The 22,784-nt window shown below is 37.8% G+C and overlaps 1 protein-coding gene across 1 annotated transcript; it reads left to right on the forward strand.

The window, feature by feature from the left end:
* The first annotated feature begins 832 nt into the window (after positions 1-832).
* LOC140228211 (endoplasmic reticulum lectin 1-like) lies at positions 833-16,829 on the forward strand. Its single transcript, XM_072308481.1, has 11 exons — positions 833-1,021; positions 3,645-3,818; positions 4,239-4,316; positions 4,900-5,010; positions 6,872-7,095; positions 7,881-8,004; positions 8,926-9,066; positions 9,945-10,004; positions 13,734-13,828; positions 14,367-14,520; positions 16,570-16,829. The coding sequence occupies exons 1-11, from the start codon at positions 887-889 to the stop codon at positions 16,648-16,650; spliced, it is 1,377 nt and encodes a 458-aa protein (XP_072164582.1). The 5' UTR covers positions 833-886; the 3' UTR covers positions 16,651-16,829.
* The last annotated feature ends 5,955 nt before the right edge of the window (positions 16,830-22,784 follow it).

Raw genomic sequence — 22,784 nt, forward strand, 5'->3', positions numbered from 1 at the left:
ATGTCGGGGGGGGGGGTCAATTTGCCCCCCCCCCCCAGTTAAGATATGGTTAACAATTATAGATGCTGAACTTACGAATGAAAGCAAAACTGCAAGTAAAAAAACTAAGTCACAGCATTATAGTATACAAGAGAAAAATCAAGACAGAGACGTATATATACGTTTAGTTCTTTTTTTTTCTTTTTTTTTTTTAATAAGATAATTGTACTGAGTGTACATGTCTGTGAATTAACCTATCCAAATTTAGGAACTATCGTTCATGTGTAAACACAGTCAATTACTGTTTGATATATTTCTGAATCTTTCTGCTAAAACATGCTTGCAACATAAAAACGAAGCAGCAAGGTTCAATAAAAGAAACAAAAAAAAAAACATTGTTTACTCCTCCATTTCCTGCAACTTCAGTTTTAATTCATTATCATCTGAAACTGATGCATAGCATTGTAATATCACAGTATTTTCCTTTTTACTGCATTGTATTGGTATTGTTTTTTTTTTTATTTGTATCGTTTGAAATGAAATAAAAAGAAAGCGAAATGAAATGAACATCAAGAATAAAGCAGATACACTGTACTTCCGTTCGCTCGACATGGCCTCACACATATTGCCACGCATCCAAACTTTTCCAAATTGATAAATAGCACGATTTGTCGGTACGTCCAGCTGTTTTGCCATAGGTACACACAGCAAACTCGGGTGCACGTAGTTTATTGATGCTCTATTATCCTATCGCCCGTTTCGTCGATGAGTTCCATACCCGTACCCTGCATGCCTAGCGCCTGCCTGCCTGCCTAAACGCCTAACGTTAAAAAGTTGTGCTGTGAATAAAAAATGAGTTTCTTCCCAAGGATAGCGTAGCGTTCGCCGATAGGGCAATTATCTAGTCATGGAAAATGTTGACTTAGCTCGACTAACGGCTCTTAATATATTATCTTACTTTCTAGCAGTATCATATGCGTCAATAATAAGCGATAATGTCTTGTTTCAGTTACAATTCCCTGGTTCAAGTTCGTCGGGAGAGGCAAGTTTTGAAAGGCTTTCGCCTTAGTCCCACCTGTGTGTATTTTTGTGTGTCTTTTCTACAGCTCTTGTGTGTGTTCAGCTGTAAATTTAACTGTTACTAGTGTTAGGACTAACGTTAGAATATCTATTTGCTTGGCTCCACCATGTGACCATTGCTTGTGTTATGTATGTGGGGTGTTTGGCAGTTTATATCACTGATACAGTATTTTTCAGGTAGGATACACCGATAATAAATCTGCCTCTGGCTCTAGTTCGGCAAGCAAATCGGGGGCCTCGCCCTCTCAACCTCGGGGCTCTGCTCTGCCTGGCTGGTTACAGAGTGTCGGTGCAGCTGTGGACTGTGCCTATCACTTGCACTAATCAGTATCACTAGGGCTGCCTTCATGCGAAACTAGAATTGCGTTTCTAAACGTGTTTAGTCGCGTTGCATTCATGCGATTTTTCCATTTAAATGCGTTTCAAAACGCCGATCTGCCGATCTGAAACGCGGAAAAAAGGGCGTTTTGAATCATGATTCTGCCAGAATCACAATCGCAGAAACCGCATGAATGCAACCGTGATTTTAATTATGATTCTATTTCTGGATGTCATTGCGCGCTGTGCGCATGTGTGTCTCACGGGGTATCCCACAGCTTCTGTTTGGTTTATTCTGGTTCTATTTGCGCGCTTTAGGTACGTCTTATGAATCGTGTGTTTCGGTACATGTACCATACCTGCACATCAACATCAACGCCATACACCAATTCTATGGCTACGCTAGTATCTAGCTGTTTATTATGATAATGTAATTACTCTCCGATTGAGTTGATAATAGGCCCTACATGTATAATGGCTGCAGCTGTGTCTACCAAGGGAAACAATTGGAGAGACGAGGAATTAAGATTATTCCTCGATCTGTGAACAGAGCTGGAATGCCACAGCTTATTGGAAGGTATTCACCGAAATAAAAACATAAAGGCATACAATAAACTGACTGATCAGTTGGCAGAAGGATTTAGAATACTAACAGGAGGTCAGGCTCGAGTTGCAGAGACAAGGTATTAAAAAGTAACCGAAAGTGCGCTGCGCAATGGCAAATAAAGGATGAGCTGAGCCAGAATCAGCGTTGTGCAAGCCCACATGAACGCTCTTCCGCGGAGACCGTGATTTAAAACGCCGTTTTGAATCATGATTCATGTTAGTGATTCTGGCTACGAAATTCGCATGAACGCGCCCTAGGTTAACTAGATTCTAACATGTACTGTTAGACAGATACCTCTCAGTGTCTAACGTTAGTATCACTAAATCTATCATAGGTAATTAGGTAATTACTCAATCTAATGTTAGTCTAGATTTTATTGAAATTTAAACTAACTAAAGACCTAATTACTAACTAAAGACCTAATTTAGGCCTAGAATTAAAATTTACTCTAGATCAATGCCTGGTAATAAATGGTAAATCAATTTATGCTATGTAGTAAATTCATAATATAGCCATGGAGCTTTGTAGCTCCATGATATAGCGAAGCCAAAGGCAGGGTCCAGACTAACTATACACATCCCAGTTGCTGTATAAAAAAAACTCACATGGCGTCTGGTCGGGCTAGGCCCAGACCGTCCCAAATTTGCACTCATTTCTAATACTCACTATGTGTGGTATAATTGCTGTCATTAATAGGAACCACATGATTTTTGTTTAATGTGTAAGACAAGCTGCCCATAATGGGACCATCACTATAACGCCATCCAAAATTTGACCACCGACTTCATGTAAAATCTTTACATTTGCACATAGGTTGAATTTTGGCATGGGAGGTCGAACCTTGATGCTGATTTTTAGCCTAATGATTCATCTTGTAAGTGTAATGATGATATCTTGTCTTTCGACCACTAAAGTGGGTGCTAATGATGTCTACTTATGTATCTGTGACTTATGTATCTGTCACATCTCAAATTATGTTATGTGACAAATCTTTCAAGAAACTGGGAGCAAAATATAGATGTTCAAATGATTTATGCTGAGTTGAATGAGTTCAGATGAGAAATGCTGTTTCTAGATCGCACAAGACCACACATGCGCACGCACGCACAGACAGACAAATGCACACACACACATGCATATTTATCAATTACCAACTTCTTTCAACTTGCTAAAGTCATTGCACATTCATCATTGATATTTAGCTCAAGCGATGAGCCTAGCCTGTTAGCATAATATGAGATGACTAACTTCAGTTTTACTTCTTTCTTTTTTTGTGCAGGCAGCATTTATTGCAGTCTCTTACAAAGAGTGAGTTTATTTTGAGCATCAACTTGAAATTTGATGTTGATATTGATGCTTTCCCCCAACTGATTGGTTCAAATTCATGTGAGTAATTGGAAATAAGCTATCAAGTATATCGTTTGATTTTGTTACAGGTTGGTGTCGTGGAATTAAGATATCTACATGGATACGAAAGTACATTTTTGTACATTAGTGTCCTAAAATGGAATAAATTTACAAATATTGAAAATTTTGCTTCAACAAACTAAAGTAAAAAAAAAAGTGTTAGAATGTATAATTTTGTTGTTGTTGTTTCCATTGTTTGCTTTTGTTATTTACTCCTGCCTCCATGAAACATTTGCTATGTATTTTTTTCTAGCTGGAAGAGTTTGCAAACAACGTTTTACCTATGACTACAGCAGACCATGAGCAGTACCAGTGCCTCTTGCCTCCCGAAAGGGATCCACAGTTGGAAGACCTCATCACTTATGACGGCCCTGCTGCCATTAAGATCATGGAGCCTGTGCTCAAAGGAGGCACTTGCACACTTAGGGTATGTACCAGTTAACAAACTCACATCATCCCATGGTAATTTGTGCAGCTCAGGCTCACTTTCTGTGATGTTGGAAATTAAAGGTCCAATATTGAGATTCCCCCTGATTTCCAAACTGCCCAAAGTGCAGAAATGTGCCAGCTTATGAGGGATCAAATACAGGAATGACTGAATGTAGTGCCTTGAAAAAGCTTTATGGATTAATAAAAAAAAACATATAATGTTTGACTCCATGTTGAAATCTAAGATCCATGTTCGATTCAATGTGTGTTATTGTATTAGGGGACTTGAGCCCTAATCAAAATGTTGTGACACTTTTCATCTGAAGAGTGTCCTGAAAGTGTCTTTATATTCTGTCATCTGTGGAAGTAATTACTATTTAAGTACTGCATAGTTTTAAATGTTTGTTTGATTCTTCAGGTGGAAACCTATTGGACTTATGAGCTTTGCCATGGAATGCACTTGAGACAGTTCCATGAAGAAAAGCTTCCTGGAAAGGTAAATATATAAAAATGGGAATGTGAAGTAACAGGTCTCATGGTATGGTGCATGATATGAATGAAAATCCACAGAATTTACCATCAAATCACACAAGATCATTAATTCTTTGTTTACTTAGCTTTTGATGAGTGAAAATATTTGTATGTTATGTATAATATACTTGTCTTGTGTGTGGAATGTATGTGTGTTTGTATTTGTATGTATGTATGCATACATAAACGTGTTAGAGCAGTTAGGTGAGGCATTCATTACAATGACATTAGCTCATAATGTTTGATAGCCCATATGTTGTGGTGTTTTGAATGCTGTATCAGTGAGATTTTGATATCCTAAGAAATGATAAGTGTGTATTATTTGTGTGATTTTTCAAATCATTGCCTTTCATTTGAGCTGTTACACACAAGTCAAAAAGTTGAAAACATCTATTGACCAAATTAAGTTTTCTATCCTGTTGTGTACATTTTCTCTTCTAAGTATATCATCAGGAAGGATAGTTATATATGCAGCTTAAGTGTACCATTTTAGTCTGCTCCGGCTGATGAGTTTCCCCTATGTCTGTGTTGTTTTGTGTATTAACTAGGACACCAAGAAACAGGAGTATTTTCTAGGAAAAAGCTATTCACTTCCACAAGATGAGCAGTTTGCCAGCCAAAATATCACAAAGATCCATGGATCGGTGAAAGATATCAAAGTGAGTATTGCAGTCTCCCCTGTTAGCTGCAAAGTTTTGCAAACTGGCATTAAAGGTCCAGTTTACCTTTGGGAGCAGTGATTTCAAAAATGTTCAAGATATCACATATGATGCATGTCGGTGTAGATCTGTTGTATCACAAAACATCCTACCGTGTAAAATTTTCGCAATAAATCCTACAATATAAGGAGATCAGTGTTTTTCTCAATAAACCGTAAGTGTAGATGGTTTAGTCTAGAAACATTTTTATTGTAACTATTGTTCACATTTTGTGTATTTAACAACACTTAACATCGATTATACGGATTCAAATTTTTACAGTGGTTGTTTCTATCCCTAACTCACATTTTAGAACTATTTTAAAGCACTAATGCTGGGTTTTTGTTTCATCTGCAGATGGTAGATTATGCCATTAATATTCATACAAAACCAGCAAACACACAAATCATTGAAATCAGCTTACTGTGAGTGGCCCTATGTACTAATAACAGAATGTTAAAGATGATCCTTTTTTTCTTCTTTTTTTTTCAACTTGCAGCCAGTGTTGAGAACAGAGAATAGGCAATAAGGAATAATAGAATTTTGCAACCATCATTCATGATCCATAAGTTGGAGGAAAAAAAAAAGTAAAGAAAAGAGTGACACTTTTTCCCTTCTGTCTGTGAGCATATGTTGGAAAGGAGGAAAAAATCATTTTGCATTCCACATTTGCTGCCTTGTCATTAGAAGTACCCGGTATGTTTATCAGAGGAAATATTGACTCTGTGCAAGAATAAACAAAACTTCTGTGTGAATTGATCACAGCTGCACAGTGTGAGTACACGTTATTTGCTTTTCTGATTGATGTGGTTAGTCCATGCTGATGCTCTACAGATTTCATCTCTCTGTATGTGATGGGTCTTATGCCACGTAACAGGCGAATGATGTGATGAAGAAACCAGTAATGTATTGTGGTTGTCCTGTAGTTATGGAAATGCATTCAAGTACCATACTACTGTAAAGCCAGAAGCATCTGTGGCATGAAACTTTCGTGAATTGTCTCTGGCATTCAATACATTTGTAGACAGAAACTTTTGCATGCATTTAATTTTAGTGAATCTTAGCTTGCGAAATTCTTGAAAGTTTAGTCACAAATATCACACAGATGTGTACATGTAAAAACTACTATTGTAAAAGGGTTGTTTACGTGTTTAAATGATGCTTGCTCAAAGATTGTCCTCATATTTTCCCCAAAAAATCAGACTGTTGCAAACTGTATAATCAGTGCATTTTTTTCAAACTTTTTATATTTTTGCATTTTAACATCATATCACACTGCTGTGTCAGTGTTGTGGCTTTAGTTTTTTGCTTGTTCACTCTCAATCCATATACGAAGTAAAACTGATAACCAAGTGTCAGTGTTTGTATAAATACTGTAAAAGTGAAAATTTTCGTGGTTTTGAAATTTTTTTTTGCATTTCGCACAACCAGAAACTAGGGCAAGAATGAAAGCACACAAATATTTTTCGTGCCATATGTTTCTGTAGTTAGTGTCTTGATTCTGCGGAATTAAAAACATGTGAAACTCACCTTACCTGGCTGAGTGTGAAAAATTACTCATGCAAAAATATCCACTTTTACAATACCCCCCCCCCCCAGCTTGTAACATTACAAATCATGATTCCTTTGCCACCTAAATGTATCTATTGCAGAGAGTTTCATGCATTATATCACTTTCTCAGGTTGACGCACTAAATATTCACCTTCAGCAAAACTGGTTCATGTAGTCATACAGTTTTCTGCATAAGCATCATACGCACATACTTTAATAGGATCCACTTATCGAAACAATGCACTCTATTGCATCCCCTCTCCCCGGCAGGTGCCTACAATCTATTTAGATGGGAAAGACATCCCCTACTTTGAAGTCATCATGAGCAACGGCACCCCCTGTGATCTGAGGGACAATGAGCCCAGGCAGACGCGAGTGAAGTACATCTGCGAGAAGAACGGGCGGGGCGACATCTACTCCTTCAAGGAGACGAGTACCTGCGAGTACGAGGTCATCCTCTTCTCCTCCCACCTGTGCAGTCACCCCCTCTACAGGTGAGCCGTGGAGATTCCAGAAGTCGGAGAATGGTTGTGTCAGTTTATGCAGATATGCAGAAATATAAACTATTTATATGTTTTAGCACTAATCACATGATATTAGTCACAGTTATGAAGCAATCTGAGAGTTGAAACTAAGATGAGCATACAATGCTTGTTAATAGTGCACATAGAGCTGATATGAAGAGGAAAAAAAAATCAGAAAAGCCATAATTTGCGTATATTTAGGAAAATAATAACCTCTGAAATATCGGTAGGTTAGATGTTTGAAGATGCCTTAGCCTTAAGGTGCCCTACTGTGATATTGCTATTCTGAATGTGGTCTGTTCATTTTCATGTATGTATTGCAATTATGATTTCAGTTGTATGTTCAAGTGAATAGGAATTGCCATTTCATGATGTCAATGGTGGATAATATGATATCCTGCATATGTCATGTGTTTTGTGGTGGTTTTCTGTTTAAAAATTTGCAGGCTCATTGATATTTGTTGAATTAATGCAACATATGTAAATAGTCAGTCATCAGCAACTCTTGTACGTCCATGCCCATCACTGTAGGGTTCCTTGGTCTTGAGTTTAGCAACTTATGATTTCTTTCTTACATATCCTGACTCAGGAAAAATAATGTCCCCAAACATAATCATAAATATATTGTACTTCCACCAGTAATGACTTCCTTATTGTCGTCGGCTTCTGCTTTCTGAGCTAATGATTTTCTTTTGCTCATTCAAGTCACACCCTGAGGGCAGTGCTGATTCAAACTGTTGATGTGTTTTCTGCAGGTTAAAGGAATCGCCTGTGAACATGATTCGCTGCTACGCCATGGACGGGTCACCGGCGCAGCCTTTGGCATATGAGGCCCTCATGCGTAAAGACAGCATCCATCAGTACACAGTCCCCAAGAAAGTAAGTGTATGCAACCTCTGTTGAGAACATTTGGTCAGTCTACTTCCCTGTTTCTCTTTTTTTTTCTGTTTTTTTTTTTATGCTATTTTTTTTTTTTTTTGTGCACACATGTTTCGGGACATGGAAACAGGAACTTTGATAGGGTGTGTAAGTGTGTGTCTATGTCGTCTGTTTGGGTATGTGTATGTGGTATGCTTTTGCAGTGGGTGGATATGTGTCAGTGTTTTGGGTGCGCAGCCGCACACTGACGCTGGGAGTGTGGATATGTGTAGGGGTATGTACAGCCGCGGAGCTACTATAGTAGCCCTTTGTTTCAGCTGTACACTTGTGATGTGGGCGTGTATGAGGCGTGGGTAGGTGCGCGTGTGTCTGTGTGGGTGTGCGTTTGTGTGTGTGTGTGTGGGTGGGTGGGTGAGTGGGTGTGGGTTTGCGTGTTCTGTTTTTGAGTGTTGGGTGGGTGGGGTCACGAGCCATGTATGCTTTTTGCGTGTAATAAGACAAGTCATGTACATGTGCAGGGACCAAGTGCAATATTTTGATTATTACAATATGTGTACTTGCTGTACTTTGTTTAGTGTTATGTTACTTGTCTTTCACTTATGTATACATATTTATTTTCCTTTACATGTGAAATTTTTAATGGAGACTGTTGTAAAGATTTTTATGCCGTAGTGCATGACAATAAATGATCTGAATCTGAATCTGAATCTATTTGTGTGTGAATGTGTGCTGGAAAAAAAAAATGGCTGAAAATCATGAACACTGCTGCCATGGTTTAATATAGACCTAAGATGAAAGGAATACCTTGTACCATCAGTGTCATAGTATCACGGACCAGAAGAATAACACTGCCAATGTATCGATTGTCCCCCTTTTACTTCATTTATGTGTTTTGTTTTTTTTTTCTAATTGAATGTTCAGCCTCAGCAGGTTCAAGAAGAAGAAGAGGAGGACTCTAGAACGGTTCAATCCGTGGATCGGGCCACCAGGGGGCCGGTATCATCCCTGGCTGATGACCAGCTCCTCAAGGACTTCCTCCGTGGGGAGTACTGCCTCCATGGAGTAAGAGCCTCCCTTTTACTTCCCCCATTTTTTTCTTTTTTGAGTTAGCCCCATTGTGCACAGTTTGGACTTCCACAACTTTGATTGTGCAGTGAAGAAAAAAAAAAATTGTGTCTCCTTCCCTTCTCTGATTTATTTTTCCACTCCAAGACTCCAAGATACATTTTCATGTTGGAAAGTATGTGAATCAATATTTGTGGGGGTGATTGCATTTTTCATTTGTTTGTCTATGTTTGTAGAGGAGATGTATCTTGCTATGATTAGATTAAAACTATTCGCTTAATATCTAGTAGGTTTAAACTAAATGTTTGTCACTGCCTCTGGGTATTGAACAAATCAAGTGTATTTGCTTCATGTGCAGATTTGAATATTTGCTGACATGATTATTTGTCAATACTTAAATTAAATGCTAGTTGCATGTGTTAATCTGTAAACAAAATGTGTTTAATCTTGACATTGGAATATCTCATTGTGTCTTTAATCATTTTTCTTTTTTGTTCATGAAAATATAAGTAATGAGACTAATTGCTGATACCTACGTATAGGAGTGCTATATTGATAAAATCCCTGTCGTCTTATTATATGGATGGATTTATAACAATATTGTTGAAAAGGTTCTTCATCAATTGTATTCGAAGATGACTTTGACGAATGTTTGAATTAATGCAAATTTCATCTCCTTAAGTACCATAAGAAAAGTTTGTTGTAGTCAGTCAGCAGTGATTAATTCATTAGTGCTGCTCAACATTTCCAGTCATGTTTCCAATGGGGTTTCCCCCCCCCCCCAAAAAAAAAAAAAAAAAATCATTATTATGAAAGCTGCCAATATTTAATTTCTCAAGTTTCAGTAAAGTTTTGCATCTTTCTGCATTTTTTAGGGACAAGGATGGTGGAAGTTTGAATTCTGCTATGGTAAATATGCCCAGCAGTACCACCAGGTAAGTAATGTTTGATTGGTCTTTTCTTTTGTTTGTTTGTGTGTGTTTATTTTTTCAGAAATTAGGCCAAGTAAAAAAAGAAACCAGTTTCTCGTCCTCGCGCGCATCGATTTTGGCCGCCGCATCGATTTTTTTACTATTTACTATTTTCAAAAATAAAATACCAAGAAATTCATAATTCTCGTCCCAGCCCGCTCCCCGCCCGCATCGATTTTCAGTTGCCGAATCGACTTTTTTGATATTTACTATTTTTTCGGCCGCCGAAAAAAGAAATTGACAATGATATTTACCTACCAATGGTGATGTCACATTTCTAATTACGCCTTGCGTCCTCTACTTAGCTGTAGTACAGCTGTAGCCTCTGTAGTGCGTATGTAATAACGCATGCATTTCACACTGCTCCACAAAGCAGTCGAACTGTAGTTGGATGGGCGGGCCGCGGGCGGGCCTGGGCTGTGATGTACAGCGCACTCGGTACGTCGTGAACGCGACATTTTTGCGAACAATCGCTGATATTCCACGCGTATTTCGCGCATTGTTCGTATTTTTCCCCGTTTCTCATATTTTAAGCGGATGAATTGTACTGTACAAATGCTTGTGAGGATTGTATGGAGTTTGTATACATTTTCCTGTCATTGTGACTGTGTGCATGTGCGTGCAGTGTCGGAAGGTACGGTAGTGCAGTGGCCGTGCCGCACCGTTTATTGGCAAAGTGTGCGTGTCTGTAGCTGTGTAGAGGCCCGTACACTCTGCTCTGTAACGTTGCATCTGACGGCGATGTATTGTTATATTTTGAAGATAAAATGAATGCGCTTTTCCAGCAAATGTAGAATTATTAAATGGGTGTATCTACAAAATAAATAACTTTTCCACTGATTCTGGTTTGTCTCGTATTTCTGCGGGATACTTTTCTTTACGATGTAAATTCACGGACACGGCCGTGAGTCGTATCATCTGTAGTGTGGTATACAATCATTCATCATCACGATGAGTGATTATCAAATGTCTTTTTAGAACATGAAGAAACATCTTTAAATGTTTAATGCTATAATGCCATATCAGTATCATTTTGACATCCATCTGCAATAATTGTACAAGCCAGTTTCCAGTTGAATGTGCTACAATTGTACTGTGAAGAAATGCAGATACATACCAGCTGTGTGGACACAAAAAGTCACAAACACCAATGATAAATAAAGCAGTGTTTTGAATATCATGGAATTTATTTCAGTCGTACATTTGTTGAAAGACATGTTTTATACCTGTTTCAATTAATAGCACAATGCATCAGAATTGCAAGTACACTGGTATCAGAAATGCCATTACAACACTAAATACCAGTTTTAAGATGGTCATTTTCCCTTGACATCTGTAGTGGAAAGAAAAAGCAAATGTATTTCTGCATGCATGAAGTTTCATTTCAAGTATGTTACATATATATATATTTGTTTGAAAATGCACAGAGTGCAAGCAAGACATACACTTGGGACCTGGTCTCTCATAACACAGCTACCAGAGTGATATTTCATTTCATAAATTGGATATAGAAAATAGTAAAGCCCTCTCTCGTTACCTTTCTCAGAATTACCGGACGAAAAACACATATTACTTTCATTTTGACAATCCTCGAAAAAATAGTAAGATATCAAATAGTAAGGACCTCCCTCATCGCCTTGCTCAAAAAACCCGGACGAGAAACTACTTTCTTTTTTTACTTGGCCTTATATCAACTGATATATATCCTAGGAATGTATTCATATGCCAGAAGTGCACATTCAAGTGAAGCTTGAAAAATTAAAGAACATATGTGAGTGCCCAGCTCAAAACCTGTATGACGTCGTAGATTAGGTTTCTCTGTAATGAACCAAATTATGTTAAATGGGTTGACCAACTCAGATTTTTAGCTCACCTGAGCCAAAGGCTCAAGTGAGCTATTGCGATCGCCCTTCGTCCGGCGTCCGTCGTGCGTCGTCCATCGTCCGTCATGCGTCGTCCGTCGTCCGTCGTCAGTCGTGCGTAAACTTTTACATTTTTATCTTCTTCTTGAAAACCCCAAGACCGATTTTCATCAAACTTGGCAGGTAGCATCCCTAGGGGGTTAGGAACTCAATTTGTTAAAATGGGCACCATGCCCCACCCAGGGGGCCCCCAGGGGGGCCCAAACCCCCCAAAATTAAGGAATCTGTAAAAATCTTCTTCTCTAGAACCAGAAGTGATAGAGCTAAGTTAATACTATGATTTAGTACATTGATGACTGTAGTTTCAAGTTTGTTCATGGCAGAATCAGGGGTGCCCCCCTTGGGACCCAGGGGAGGGGGGTGGGGAGGGGTCCTAATGGGGCCTAAATTATACATTTTCATCTTCTTCTTGAGAACCCCATGACCAATTTTCACCAAACTTGGCAGGTATCATCCCTAGGGGGTTAGGATCTCAATTTGTTAAAATGGGCACCATGCCCCACCCAGGGGCCCCAGGGGGGCCAAACCCCCCAAAATGAAGGAATCTTTAAAATTCTTCTCTAGAATCAGAAGTTATAGAGCTAAGATAATACTATGAGTGAGTACATTAATGACTGTAGTTTCAAGTTTGTTCATAGCAAATCCAGGGGTGCCCCTCTTGGGGGCAGGGGGGGGGGGGGGTTGGGAAGGTCCAAATGGGGGCCTGAATTGTACATTTTCATCTTCTTCCTGAAAACCTCATGATGGATTTTCGTCAAACTTGGCAGGTAGCATCCCTAGGGGGTCAGGATCTCAATTTATCAAAATGGGCACCGTGCCCCACTCAGAGGGCCCCAGGGGGCCCCCAATCCCCCCCCCCCCAAATTAAGGAATCTTTAAACATTTCGGCCCTTATTGTACATTTTCATCTTCTACTTGAGAAGCCTGGTCAAATTTTAGTAGAGCTGTGAATAATTTAGATTAGCGACTGCGTGAAAGGTGAACTTGCGATACTCAGGTGAGCGCTAGACCCGCGGGTTTCTTGTTAAAGTTTGCCTTGCCTGGGAGAATAATCGCTTTTTTTCCTGCCTGCTGTCAAAATTTGGTGGCTGAAAACAAAACCAAAATCAAGATAATAGGACCACGCTGCTTTCACTGGGAAAGAGAATATATTTTTATTGTTACTTCTGCACAGCATGCCTCAGTAACCGTGATCTTCAAATCCTCTTTTTTCTCTTTTCTGTGATACTACACCTCCTAAATCTCTCTCTTATTTCAATCACTTTTTGAGTGGGTTAGGTTGGTCCACTTTCAACAAGTTATATATTATATTGAAGCTTTGAGCTTGTTCTTTTAAACCATATAGAAAAGTTGACATTTATTTTGGTCTACTTTTTGTGGGTTTTTAGCTGGGTGGTCACATATTACTGTCTACAAATCATCAAAGCTGGTGTTCCAAAGGCATCCTGTCGGAGAGTCATTTTAGTCGTGCCACCAATGACAGTATTCATATACTACTCTATATTTGTTTTGTGCTCGAGATATTGACAAAATCTTGTGTTCCCCTAAAACATATCTTCATCATGACTCTTTTGAAGATATGTGAAGAACATTATGCTACGAGTCATGCCCGAAGATTGCAATGTATGGTTCTTCTTTGATAAATGTCCATTCTCTTATTTTCAAGTGACTGATTTCATCCTTGCATGTGTTATGATTTGTGGCATAGGTGTAATATGGCCAAAGTTAGCTTCACCTAGAGAGTAAAGAGTTGATGTTCATTTTCGTGCAGGATAAAAGCGGAAAGACATTAATTTTACTGGGAACCTGGGATGAATCTCTACATAAAAAGTGGTGGGCAGAGGCCAAGAGACCAAAGTCCCCAAAGTGAGTATGACATGTCTTGATGATTTCATGACTTTCTACAATGATGAAGATAATTATGAATGTTAGATTTTTTTATCATTATGTCCACATCTTACTTTAAATAAAAGTAGATTAGAAATTTTGGCAGGATTAGGCGTTCCCCTTGGTTGGGTGAAGTGAATTTTTGCCCGTCCTAAAATTTTTCCCCATCCTAAAATTTTTCCATATTGGTCAGGCACAGTTACAGCATGACACAAAACGTTTAACCCCAAGTTTCAATTCAGAAAAGTGAACAAGGGGAAAAAAAGACAGTGGCCCAAATTTCTTGCTTTTAGCAATATTTTGATTTTATGAAAAAACAAAAACAAAAAAGCATACTGGTAGTTTGAGATAGAATTCACACCATTAAATTTTTTTTTCCCTCTATTTTATGTGATTTGATTCTTGTAAACTTTCTATATAAAACACCTGTGTCTCTGGGGAGTAGTCACAAACGTACTCTCAAAAATAATTTCCTGGTCAAAGCCATTTTTCTGCATCTTTTTCTTACCTTTCCCAGACAAGTGACACATTTTTATTCTGATGGAGATGTGTGTGATATGACAGGCAAGCCACGCCAGGTGCAAGTCAAGTTAAAATGTAAAGCGTCTCTAGGGCAACATGCAGTGACCATCTATCTAGTTGAGCCAGCAACCTGTGAATATATTCTAGGGGTAAGTATGATGTAAAGCATGTGGAATTGTTACAGAATGTAACCCCCTCTCTCACAACACACATGCACACACACGCACACACACACACACTCTCTCTCTCTCTCTCTCTCTCTTTCACACACACACACACACACACACACACACCTTTGGAAAGATGTTTTGAAAAAAAACAAACAAAAAACTGAAGAATGGTAGTGGAATACAACAGTGCAGTGAACATTCTGAAAAATTGCATAGATACAAATATGTATTAAAGCATTTGAAGGCCAGTATCCATTATCTAGCATGGCATGTAGTAGCCACCGCATAATAGCCATATGTTTTACATCACCAACTTGTCTTGAAGTAGTGGTAAATACTGTTTTTTTGTTTACCAAACAGCAAATATACTGAGGTTTTTTTTTCTTAATTTGAATGATGGCTTTCAAAATTGTCTATCATTGAGATTGTGACCAGAACTGGATACATGGGGAAAAGTCATACAGTTCTTGTTTTTTGTGAGAAAATGTGGAGGTAGGGATATCTCCTGTACAAAGAGCTGCAGAGAACGGGGGAACCTCATGATAGGACCTGAACACTTTGACAATATTACCTTGTTACATCAGGTCTATCATTACATCAGGGTACAAAAACAAAGCAACATAAAGAGTTGGGACCTTCAAAATCACATTGTTTTAAGAGGGTATATATCCATATCTTACCCTGTATTACAAGGCTCCACTTTACTATACAAGTTACATCACAGTGGTGGCAGGAAGGTCAGAGGAGGATCCAGGAATTCCGTAAAGGGGAGGCGCCTTTACAAAATTAAAGGGGGGCGCACGCTCCCCCCCCCCAATTTTTTCTTTTTATTTCTCTTGTTTTAACAAAAAAATAAAGAGGGGGCGCACACCTGGTGCACCCCCCTCTGGATCTGCCACTAAAGATGAACATTGTGTATGTGCACACAGGCTGCCCACAGTGAATGATGTGATATCAAAACATCAGGATTTTCTTGGTCTCCTTCTGACTTCTTTCAGTTTCAACACTGAATTGCTTCTTTTGATAGTCTTTTAGGGTGACTTACTATTTTTTGAGTAATTCCATGCTTTTGAAATGCATACTCAGCTATCAAAATGTTTTCTTTACTTTGTCGTTGGCCAATCCTGTGATGGAAGAACTCATGCAGTCAGATGTATTTCTTGTTCTTAGCAGCAAATGTTTAATCATCGGGTTGTTTATGATATTTGGAATGGAGTGGAAATATTTTGTATGATGCAGGCCCCATTTTGTGACTGCATTAGTTCAGCAGAAATCGAGTTTTACCTCAGTTATACGTATGCTGATATGTAGTCGAGTGCAGAGTGAAATTTAAACTTGCAAAGATTGGTATTGGGTATAAAAGGGGCTTTCTCCATCTTGTTTCAATTGATAGTGGTATTATTTATTGTCTGTTATATCAAACCGAGGTGAAATCGCTCTTCCATGTGAATATTTCATTTAAAGGTAAAACATAGTTTCCATATGACTGCAAAAACTGTTGATTTTTGTTCTGAAATGGAGACCTATTCATAAGAAATGTGTGAAATAATGCTGTGATATCACAATTTTAGTAGGGTAACTATGAAAATGTGAATTATTACCCAAAAGGTATGCCTTAAGTAATGCAGTCTCAGGGCATACCTGACTTTTGTTTGCTACTAGATGTTTTGTATTAGATTACAATTACAATGTATCTAGCCCTACATAGTATGCAGCTTGTTAGCTCATTGTAATACAACACTGCTGCTAGGATTCAATTATCACACAGTTGTAGCATTTTACATACCCGCATGGGGAGGGCGCTCTAGGAATGAAAGTTGAGAACACAGACTTTTATTCCTTCACACTTTTGATCTTGAAACACTCCAAAACGACTCATTATCCCGGCATATTGCATCGGTCACAGAAGTTTCTTTGTAGAGCCTTCCGATATATTGCAAGCAACTTCCAAATGATGAAAGGTGAATTTTGAGCCCTTCTGAGAACCATGTGTCAGCTTTGACTCATGACGTGTTCCTTCTCTTTCAGGTTGAAGCATCCATTATCTGTCCACTGCTCGATTCTGCCGACGAATTTGGCCTGCTCCATATCGAAGAATCAAAGCCATGATGATACTGCTGAAATCAAAAGGTTTATTTATCTTCCCAGGGTTTCTTCTTTGTTGTTGATCTTGGCGTAACAGCTGCAGAGACAGAAAGATCATGTGGTCATATTGACCTGAAATTTAAGCAATTTGTGTGTTGTTTGGATCCAGATAGATATAATGATGCAAAGTTCATGGATTGTCTACTGAACTTTAAAAAACTATGTACACAGGTGATGTTTAATGAAATACTACAAGGACAGAATTTGCTAAGCTGCCCTACTATCATCAAACTTTCTACAGTAAGGTGATTTTGTTAGTGCCATGGCTCAAGTTCTGTTGATACTTTGTATCACGTCACCATAAAATGGCAGTACTGGAATCAGAAAGAAATCCCACTTGCTCTAATGTAGCTTGTAAGTAAAGGGATTCAGCCCCATTCCCGTTTTCATATAATTGCAAGTAAAGGGGCACTCTGTGATGTTTACAAACTGGGTATCCTTTTTTCCTTTAATGCTTTGCAGATGTTGTAGTGTGCACTGTGGCATATCTGTAGTTTTACTTTTACTTGGCGATGGTTTATGTATTTCACATTTTTTCTATGGAATCTTGTACACGTGTATTGGTCAAACATTTCATTGTCATTAATTTGTTTTTTTCATATAGGAATTTATGTAAAGGAAAACTACCATATTATTGTAAAATTTGTAGCTGTCTTTTCCCACTTCCACCTATCCTTTCACTCATTCTTTACTGCCAAACTTCATCTTTAGATAGATAGTGCTTTGAATCTACTTTCCTCTCTGTGTGCCATGGTGTAAATCCCATTTGCCACATTATTCTGAGACTGCAGTGCATGAGTGCATTTAGAAAACATTCTGTTTGGGTTTTTTTTCAAAGCCAGGTGACTGTTTATGGAAGCATTTATGCTCGAAATGCAGACCTGCAAAGTTGCAGAGAAAATAGCAAGCTTTGCTCTGATGATAATTTTATTACAAAGCTATGGCTATGATGCTTTCATTGTATTGTGGCATCTTGCAATATATGGAAGGGTTTGGGCTCGGTTGTGCGTTTGAGCGATCTATGCGCAGTTGGCAAGCCATGGACTGAATCGGGCATGTAAACGTGGCTCACAAACAGTTCAATATATGAAAGAAATTAGTGGCAACTCTTTGAATAGTGTGATGTAACCATAAGAAGAGATTTTTACGAAGTCATCATCAGCCAGTTTCTCTTCATGAAATGCAACATGGAGCTATTGCTTTTATAGGAGCACTTCATTCCATGTTCAAGTTGGGCCAGTGTAAAAGGAGAGAACCAAACGAACACAAGTGAAAATTACGTGAAAATCAAACAATGAGACGGTTCTGATTTTTAAATATTTTCTTTATTTTACCAGTGACATCACAAACAATTTTATATGTGAATTAAAGGAGATATCATAATTTTGAAACCCCCCAAAAAGAGAGAAAAAATGCTGTACTTTCTTCTTTAAAAAAAAAAAGTGCATAATTACTGCAACTCTCTAATGATTTCATGCCAAGGATTTGATTTGTGTGTATGTGTGTGTGTGTGTGTGTGTGTGTGTGTGTGTTTAATCTTTAATCAAATCTCAAACAAGGAAATTAGATATGTGTTCAGCCTAGCACAAGATTTGTGAGGGAATGACATATTCACCTCATCTGACTCACTTGTGCAATTGTGGTACACCAGGTATATTTTTGTTTCATGAACATGAAACTGTAGACTCTTCTGTTTGACTTTGTAAGATAACTTGATGTAATGGAGTTTCTCTTCATAGGCAAGTAATGTATATTCAGACAGGCAGGAATTTTATCCCATGGTATGGATGCAATAAGTGAAATGTTTGTTGAAAAAGGAATCAGTGTATAACATGTAGCTTCCATGTTTGGTATATTTGATTACGTTAATTACTTTAAAGCCAGAAACATTCGCAGCATGAAACTTTTGCGAATTAGAGCCGATGGCCTTTTTTCTTCACATGTAACTTTCGCGAATTGCCACTGGCATTGAATGCATTGTGTAGAAAAACACTTTTGTGTGCATTTTACTTTTGTGAATCTTGGCTCCTCATGAAATTTGTGAAAGATTCATGCATAAGAAAATTTTTGATTTTACGATACACTTGGGCTGCATTATTATAACACTTTTACTTTTGAGCATTCTGTAATGTGTGGTAGGTACAGTATCTTGTACATTTTGCATTGGAGAGGGTACATGTAGTTTTATAAAGCTCATGAAGTCGGGTAGTTTGGTACAGATGTTGTGTGTACGTGTATCTAGTATGTTGTAATAGAACAAGTCTCTGATTAGCATCATGCAAAGTAGTGAATTTGGAAAGGAAATGAATGGACGGATTGCTACCAGAATTAAAATGTTCACAGATTATATGCCATGATGAATTTTTGCGTGCAACAACAAAATGTATTTTTTGTACTCGTGCATACATGCATACATCATAACATATGTATGTGTATGTGTGTTTGTATATTTATATATATAAATTCTTATATGCAGTTGTGTATATATATATATATATACATGTATACACACACACACACACACACACACACACACAATGCTTTCATGACAGAGAGCATGCTCAGAATGTAAATGGTAAAGGCATTATAGAAACCTCTGTGAAAAAGAAAAAAAAAGTTGATATCTGTGACTGTAGACCCTATGCTAATACTTAAGTGATTCTTTCCAGCGCAGTATTGTATTTGGCCCAAAATGTTGTTTATGTTGAACAATCAGAGAGAACTACATGTAGTTTCTTTCCAGTGCTTTGATTATGTGGAGTCCCTTCTGAATAAACTCCATGGGTAAAGAGTTGTTTTATTAGTAATCATTTGATGTAAGTTCTGATTCATTCAGGTAACATTCAATAAAGGTACAAAATTAAATCATTGCATTTGGACTTAATGTTTTACTTCCAAGGATGGTTTCATGTCAGATACTGGAGGCTTTATCAGCTTGTCTAATTTGGCGGGAAAACTTTTTTGCCAATCGGCACACATGCACTGCGGACATTCCTGTTCAGAGTCAGTCATTGAGGAATTCTTCGGATTACAGAGCTGTACACCAGGGAGAGGTTGTGTCACAGCCCCCCACCCTTATTAAGGGTTGGGTTCTTGGAATTAAAATAGCAAGTCGAGATGCAATGATTTGAGAATTTGTACCTTTATACAATGTAGTTGTCAGAAGTGAAAAAAAAATAACAAGAATCCCCCCAAATGTGGATGTAGAGGATTATTGGGCCTAAATGTTCCAAATGCGTTTCTGTTAGTGCCATGTCCAGTGTCCCAGCACTAATTACTGAATAACGCTATCTGACTTGGGCATGAGACATCTAAATGGGCAAGCAAGTAAACATTGACACTCTGGGACGGTGTGTAATCACAGAGTCAGTCATGAATAGAATGTCATGTGGCAATGTCAATGGGCACAAACATACAAGCAATGTCCATTTTGAAGGTCACCTAACACAGTGTTTTCAATTTGGCAAAGGCTTCTACATTATGAGCCTTGACAAAGTACATTGTGTATATGATATGTAAAGTAACTTACATCTCCTTGAGATGAGCACACTTGTATGCTGTCTGTGATCCAGCAAAGGGTATGACAGGGAGAGTGTAATTTTATGCTCCTTACGGAGGTAACATTTCTTTGTTTTATGCTTCTTTAATTCACGATTTTAATCCTTATGTATTAAATTCTACAAGTCTTTTACTTGCAAACCAAATGAAGACTACGAAGCAGGAGATGTTAAAACAAACAACTACTGATATAATTGTCCTGGTCTGCTCATAGTTGCTACCTTAACTACTGGTAAATGAAAAAGAAAGTTGATAATGACATTGAAACTTGATCAGTGTACTCACTGCTTGTTTATTCAAAATTGGCTGTTACGCTTGATTAAGTTATTTCAGTTTTTGGAGTTTGGCATCAGGGAAAGCTTCAAAATTTCTTGTTTGATGGGAGTTTTATGTTTAGATTTCTCTGCCACATCCTGTAAACATAAAATGTAACAGATTGAGGTGTTTTAAATGTTAAATGTCATATCTGAATCTGCACAAAATACACATATTTTATTCCTGTAATATTACTGTGAAACTGGAAATTTTTGCAGTGTTGAAATTTTCCCACACTTCGCGCAACCAGAAAATAGCACAAAAATTAAAGCATGCAAATATTTTTGCTTGCCATGTGTTCTAGTAGTTGAAGTCTTTCTTTTGCGCAATTAAAAACACGCGAGATTCTTCTTACCCGGCCAAGTGTGAAAAGTTAGTAGCGTGAAAATATCCACTTTTTACAGTGTAGTGAAAGCCAATCATAATTAGCTTGCTTATGATGAGGGACCCCTTAGTCGAATCAAGTTCAGAGGTCCTAATTTTATTTTACTGTGTTTAGCTGGTATCTTTTTCAGTATTTTTACAATCAGGTACCAGTTGTAACATGGAAGTTCCACCAACCTTGTTACAATAGAGTTTCCTATATTTGTATAATTTCTCTTTCCAATTCATATGATGGTCATATGTGCATCTTACATGCTACAATCTTGAATACATCTAGACATTAGATTAGGTTCAATGAAATCAAGGTCACCTTACACCCTTTGGTGTTTCCCTGCAAACTAAACAGTATTATCAGGTGTGACAGTTTGTATCCCTGGGATGTTTTTTGAGTGACCCCCAAGATATTCTATAAATGACAAGTGATCATATTTGTTCTAAATAAATAGATGAGAGTGATTTGTAAGATGTTTCACATGTTTTGCTTCTATAAATGTCTCAGGGGTTGTGAGGTAAACCCTGTGACTCCATTGACATATACATATTACATGTATTCATGTGTGCGTGCTGTTGAGCATTCTTTACTTGGGTGGGGACCCCATTACTAGTTTTTAAGTGTGTTGTCATTCATTTGGCACCTCTGCCAAGGTACAATAACAGCTTAATGCATGATGCATAATGTATGAATATATATGTATGTATATAATCATATATATATATATAAACATGTTGAGAATTCACGTATTGGCTCCTATATAACGAAGAATCAAGAAATAAACTGGTAATTCATTTTTTTTTTTTTTTGCCAGTAAAGAGTGAGCTTATTCGACTCGAATTTTCGGTGGCCTCCACCTTCTTCAGGAGTCTCGACAATTTCTTGACAATTTGTTGCTATTTTTGTCAAGACTCCTGAAGAAGGTGGAGGCCACCGAAAATTCGAGTCGAATAAACTCGCTCTTTATCGGCAAAAAAAAAAAAAAAAAATGCATTCCCAGTTTATTTCTCGATTCTTCGTTATATATAATATACATGTATACCAGTACACAATACACACACACACACACACACACACACATATAATGCAATAGATAAGTTGTAATGTACATGTATCATGCACACTAATCCTGTACATGTAATAATGCACAAATTCCTACATAAGATTGCTGTACATACAAAATCATGGCCAATTTTGCCCAAACTTTTTGATTTTAAAGGTAGGGGATACCTTTTACAGACCTCCCAAAATGCAGCAAAACATTAAATATGAACCTCAGGGGACTTGTTTAGGCCACTGCTGAGAAATTTGGAAGTCAACAGTTATCTACAATTTGAATAATGCACAAAACTTAAAGGGATCGTACAGTTCTGGTTGAGACCTAATTTCAGGTTTCTAACATTTTTAGGTGAGATAATGAGAAATCTCTTATGAAATATGAAAGGGCATGTAATTCTATGAGGAATTCAACGTTTATTTGATAAAAATTGGTTTTGAAATGGCTGAGATATCCAAAAAAGAGCGATTCTGATAAAGTGTGGGACCCACACTTTGTAACGATCGCTTTGTTTTACCAGGGAGGTGGAAGAACCCACCTCCCTGGTTTTACTTTGTTTTTGGATGTTTCAGTCATTCCAAACCCGATTTTCATCAAATAAACTTTGAATTCCTCTTAAAATGGTATGCTCTGTGCTATATCATAAGTGTTTTCTTGGTATCTCGCAAAAATTTAAAAGCCCAATTCTCATCTCCACCAATACTGTACTATCCCTTTAACTACTCAGTAGTTCTGTGTGTCAGCCACACTAGAGCCTTTTTGTTGCAGTCTTCTGTATTTTTTATCTATAAA

Source organism: Diadema setosum, chromosome 1 (assembly GCF_964275005.1).
Source record: "Diadema setosum chromosome 1, eeDiaSeto1, whole genome shotgun sequence".
NCBI classification, from domain to species: Eukaryota; Metazoa; Echinodermata; class Echinoidea; order Diadematoida; family Diadematidae; genus Diadema; species Diadema setosum.